We start from the raw sequence: 5,527 nt of genomic DNA, 5'->3' as shown, positions 1-5,527 counted from the left end.
GACAGTCCGCGGAGGCAGCACCGAGAGCTGCATTCTGAAACCTTTAACCAGGGGCGAGCTAAGTCAGAATGTCTGAGAAGGAGCTCGGGAAAAAGTGGGACCGCTGCCTGGCAGACGGTGTCACTAAACTGGGTAAATATGCCTCAGCCTTCAGCGAGTAACCTCGCCGTAACACAAGGGAAGAAGGAAGCATCGGGCTGTAGCTTTTGTTCCAGTTCCCAGCTGTCATTGACTGGGCAGGAGGCTAACTAGCTAGCCGCTAAGGGCTTGTAAAGGACAGTCAGGTGGTAATGGAAATAAAGTGGGCTTCGCTGCTGCGCCCTGTTTCTGAATCTGACCATTAAGACTATTATATCTGCTGCAAGGAAACCAGAGTAGAAGCCGTTTTATAAAAAAATATATAGTAGTAACATACATCACAACTGGCCGTGGAAAAGGTTTTATGAGAGGCAAACGGGAGACTGTGGGCTCCCAGTAACTGCATTAGTAAAACAAATTATGCTAAGAATGTTACAAGAAGATTAAAAAAAAGGCCCTTCACAAATTAACCCATTTTGTTGCCACATATTGCATTTTTTGTCACTTTCCTACATTTCCTATCTGTGTATTTAAACAAGGGATCCACGATATATCGGTATCAGCCGATGTCAGTCGTTTTCATCATATCGGTATCGGTCCAGTAGGTAGAGTTGGGCCGATATTTTTTGTTTATTTTGGTGTTGTTTTCCGTTTGTGCTTTGGGAGTGTGTCGCCCGTGTGGCGTTTGGGCTTGTGACAGTGATGCAGCACATGACTCTGGTCAGATGGATGCAGTTGGAGATGTATTTGAGAAGAAGGGGCCTTATTAAAAATCCTTGTGTATGATTGGATAAACCACTTGTCCGTCATCTTTACTGATGCTGCAAGCTCTTGTCAAACCCGGTTGGGAGCAGGGCGAAAAACATCGTTAAACTAATAAAAGCCTTCAAAGCTATTCTCAGGTGTTCTTTTAAAGAATTAATGTTCGGTGGCTTGGACAACACTGATGAAACAGCAGCATCAATGTCAACGCTTGCTTCCTCACCGCTTGCCGCCATTGTTGTTTGAATCCAGACAGTCGCTTCTCTGATACGTCACATCTATGGAAATTCCTCCCGGCGATGCTGATTGGCTCATACATTTTATGTGGTATTGAAATCCCTCCCAATGACAGCGATACCAGAGGGATGTGTGGAGCAACATCCATCTGGTCAGAGTCAGGTTAATGGAGCGTAAGATTGTGATGTGTTTAAGTGAAGCAGAGAAACAATGTCACTGGTGTAGTAGGTTTTTTTTTTTTTTTCACGGTGTCGTGAAGGGTAGGGAAATATATTTAATAGGTATGATATAGTTTATCGGCCATAACAGCAGTATTAATATCGGCACACATTTTTCCATATCGGTGCATCCTCAGTTTAAACCGCTGCTTTACACTAAAGAAGTTTGATGAATTCTGGAGATAAATCTAAAAACTTGAAACCCCTGGCATAATGTATTTTACTTGTATTTTAAGCGTCAAAGCCTTTGTTGGTCCCCATTTTTTTTGTTTCTGGTACCGACCCTCCTTTGGGTCAGTCGACTTCTCTCTTGTGTGAGAGCGTATGAACCCTGATCAGACTAACACAGTTCTGAGGGACTTCTTGATGGGAGAAAGGATTTTCAGGAGTCATAAAACCACTTCTATTTTTTTTTTTTACAATAGTCTCTGAGTAGAACACAGAAAATGACTTCAAAACTCCAGAGGTATGAAAAATATATTTTAACCTGTTAAAAACAATATATTAAGGTCATGTGTGCTGTTATACCGCTGTTTAAGTAACTAACTAGTAATCTTTATGTACTCGACTGATGGTGACAGTCTCTTTAATTTTCACTCTGGGGGCCAGAAAAGTGAAAAGTCAGTGTTTTAGACATTTGGACCCAGTTTAAACACTAAGTTGTGTACATGCCGCAAACTAAGTATTTCACATTATGTCTGATGTACTCCGTGTCATTCTGTGTTTCAGGTACCGGCCTGGGGTTAGGAATTGTGTTTTCTGTCCTGTTCTTCAAAAGTAAGCAGTTGCCGTGGGTTTGTAGCCGTACTTCATCATGAAACTTTCATTTAGCTCAGACGCCGTCGAGGACATCTGTCAGCACAGCTCGGTTGTCCCTCCTCCTCCGCTGCTGCTTTAACCTGCAGACTTACGCACTAGGGGAGGGTGGATGTTTTTTTTTCTCCTCCGTCAACGACTTCTAATTCAACGTACTTTTCTGAGATGTGCTTGTCGTTCCAAAAATGCAACACCTTTCTCCTTTTGTAGGACGGACGTGGCCCATCACATTATTCTCAGGAGCTGGACTTGGCATGGCGTACGCCAACTGTCAGAATGACCTGAGGTCGCACTATCTGCTGCACAGAAGCGAAAAGGTTCGAACACACAAAAAATGCTAAACTTTACTGAACTGAAACTCTGTATTACATTACATTACATATATATATATATATATATATATATATATATATATATTAGATTTTGGTTAAACTACTTTTGGATCACTAACAAAACAACAGCGCAGTTCACAGAAGTAATGTCATAAATAACAGCTTTCTGTCAATGTTCTGTACAAATGACTAATTTTGTTTTTGTCTTTCTTTCTTTTTTTTTTCAACAGGAGCAGTAGCTACAACCCATCATGTTGCTTTTTAAATCTTATTTTTGCAATGATTTGTTCATGCTGTTGCGGTGTCACAATGTTTGCAGCACGCTACAGTGAGATTTTTGTCTTCCATTGGATGACCCCGTCCCCAAAAAATGATTGTATGACTTATATCTGCCTGATCAGAGCGATCTGTGTGTATTTAATAAAATAATAATCAACCATGGAAAAAAGTTGTGATGTAATGACCCCCCACCCACACACAGAGCATTTTACAGGAGATGAAATTGGTATCATTATATCATTAGATTCGTTTTTCAAAGTGAAGGTGTGGATGGGTTCAAACCTTTTAGTGGTTGTGTTGTTTGTACAAGTGACAGTTAACGGATTAGGTCGTAATAAGTGGAAGATAATTACTCCCAGTCGGTTTTCAAAAGTTTTTAGTTGACCAAAGTTGGCACAGAGGAAGACGGGCGCCCCAGTGGAGCCGCTGTCCCATAAGGCAGGGCCGGATTATCCATAAGGGCCAGTGCCCAGGGGCACCAACCGGGGGGGGGGGGGGCACCACATGACACATGCTTTAAAAATATATTTTTCATAAATTGTTATATTATTTACTTGAAATTGTTGAAAGACCATGCATTATTCGTTTTGTGAACACTGATGTCACAATAATGATAAATGATAAATCAAGATTTTTTTGATTTCAACATTTTAAAATGAGATATTTGAATATTGCTCACTGCTCATATGCCTACATGTAGTTGTGTAAGTTAGCAAATAGTAAATTAGATTACAGAAATCCCCTTGATTATGTCTGATGTTTTTGACCGGAGGACAGCACGGGTAAGGGGGGGGGGGGGGGGGCTTTGAGGTATATACGGGCCTGCCATAAGGTGGTGGGCTTGATGTGGGGTCAGAGGCTCTCCAGCAGCTGATCTGAGGGGGCAGATGACAAGAACGAGGCTAGAAGTGTTGATTAGTCAGTTTCAAGTTAGCATTGCGATGAAGGATTTAGCATTATGTTGTGTGTCAACTACTGGAACAGCACGCCGTGATAATTACTTAAAAGCATTATTGAAATTTTGCCAGGAAGTATGAAAACAAATCTTTGTTCTTACATGAACTGAGATTTTATTTAGTTTGCGAATAACAAAACTAGAAAAATACTTGCCCCTCATGTTTCTGTGGTGTTTATTACAACATTTCCTCCGTGAGCATTTAAACGCTTCAAAAGCACAGCACAGACGAGGAAGAAGCTGGAAAATCGTCTCCAGTTTATGCGAATAAATACGTCGCGATCGGCTCGTCGCCTTGGTAAACCGAAGTCACAGAATGTTTCTAAAAAAAGGTCCACAAAATAACAGGTCTGTCACGGGCCCGTGGGAGGAGCATCCGGAGCAGAGCGCGCATATGGAGACGGGCTGGAAGGTCTGGAGCCAAAGGCTTGCTTTGAGGCGTCAGGGCTGCACTGACGCCATGCAAAGATGCTGATGGGTCGTAAAAGTCAGGCTGTCTCAGAAAAAAACAGGGTCAAAAGTAAAAGTGCATTACTACTAAAATGTTATCTAAATATAAATTAAGTTACACATGAAGTTGAAAAATGTTCTAAAAGCAAAAGTATGATTAATGGAAAGATTACAGTACTCCCTAATTGGTAATAAATAATGTGCATTTAAAGCTAAAAACGTGATCTATCAAATACATGGATTGTACATTTTCATTTGGTCTGAAACTGAGCAGATGGTCAAAAATTTTCAAATTAGGGAATTATTTAACTGCCGATGCGTAACTAATATTTAACCTGTAGAGAGTAAAGTAAAACAGTGCTTTTCACGTTATTCACATTACAGACTTCAGTATATTTTGCCAGGATTTTATGTGAAAGACCACAGAGTAGTGCATGACTGTGGAAATAATGCGTGTTGGACAGAGTGGTTCACAATTTAAATCTGAAAAGTGTCAGGTTTTTGGGATCTTTACTCTTTATTTCTTTCTAAATAAAACCCAATGCAACCAATTGCTTTGAGAAGTGACATTATTTAGAAAGCAGAGTGTGTGATTTATTCTTTGTCAGAGCACATCAGTGGAGACAAAGCAACAGGCTTTAAAGATCTCACAGAGCACCTCAACCCACGACATTACCACCGCGCTTCTGAGAAATCTTGACCATGCACCTCAACCTAAGGGTTTAATTTAGTTTGCCACAAGCCATGTAGGAGACACGTCAGACGTTGATCCAAATTAAACTTTTTTGGCCTATGTGCAAAAATCTGTGTGATGGTGAAGTAACACCACGCCTCACCTGGACCATCTCCATGGTGAAAGGCGGCGGCAGCATCATGCTGCGGGGCCGGGCATGCTTTTCTTCAGCTGGACCGAGCTGAGCAGAGGATGCAGCAACAGGGATATTCTGGTTGGAAACCTGTTTGAAGCTACAAACGAGTTGAAAATCGGACATAATTTCCTCTTCCAGCACAACAAGGACCCTAAACTCCCAATCAGAGCCACAATGGAAAGATTTAGACTAAAGGACAACTGTTCAAACATTGTAGCCTTGAGTAAACAAAACGATTCTAAAAAACAGTATTCAAGCTGACAGAAGATGTTTTAAGCACTTTTAACTCCTAAAGGCACCACGATAAACATGTATGGTCAACGGGTTTAACATTAAAAAAAAACTTTAAAAAAACAACAAAAAAGGGAACATGTGATTCTATTCCGTTATCTTTAAATCGCCTCCATACAGAAACTAGATCCAGAAAGCCATAACAACACGGCAGCAACTACAGGGGATCTTTTTTTTTTTTGCAAAAAAAATAAAATGCGCATAGTTTTATCAAGCCAGATAAAAACACCCGAACCAAAG

At 40.8% G+C, this 5,527-nt stretch overlaps 1 protein-coding gene across 1 annotated transcript; it reads left to right on the top strand.

The window, feature by feature from the left end:
* On the top strand, positions 1 to 2,891 carry LOC118557729 (MICOS complex subunit MIC10-like). The gene is made up of 4 exons (XM_036127997.1): positions 1 to 132; positions 2,025 to 2,072; positions 2,322 to 2,428; positions 2,674 to 2,891. Exons 1-4 carry the CDS (start codon positions 69 to 71, stop codon positions 2,680 to 2,682), a joined length of 228 nt encoding a protein of 75 aa, XP_035983890.1. The 5' UTR covers positions 1 to 68; the 3' UTR covers positions 2,683 to 2,891.
* Positions 2,892 to 5,527: the final 2,636 nt, after the last annotated feature.

The sequence above is a fragment of the Fundulus heteroclitus genome, chromosome 1 (genome assembly GCF_011125445.2).
Source record: "Fundulus heteroclitus isolate FHET01 chromosome 1, MU-UCD_Fhet_4.1, whole genome shotgun sequence".
NCBI classification, from domain to species: Eukaryota; Metazoa; Chordata; class Actinopteri; order Cyprinodontiformes; family Fundulidae; genus Fundulus; species Fundulus heteroclitus.
This window is presented reverse-complemented; position numbering and strand designations above follow the sequence as displayed.

Bases quoted from the DNA above. Each gene is read 5' to 3' on its own strand.
- LOC118557729 (XM_036127997.1), top strand. From the start codon at position 69: ATGTCTGAGAAGGAGCTCGGGAAAAAGTGGGACCGCTGCCTGGCAGAC. The intron at 133-2,024 runs GTAAATATGCCT...TCTGTGTTTCAG, and splicing joins AGACGGTGTCACTAAACTGG to GTACCGGCCTGGGGTTAGGA. The intron at 2,073-2,321 runs GTAAGCAGTTGC...CTCCTTTTGTAG, and splicing joins TTCTGTCCTGTTCTTCAAAA to GACGGACGTGGCCCATCACA.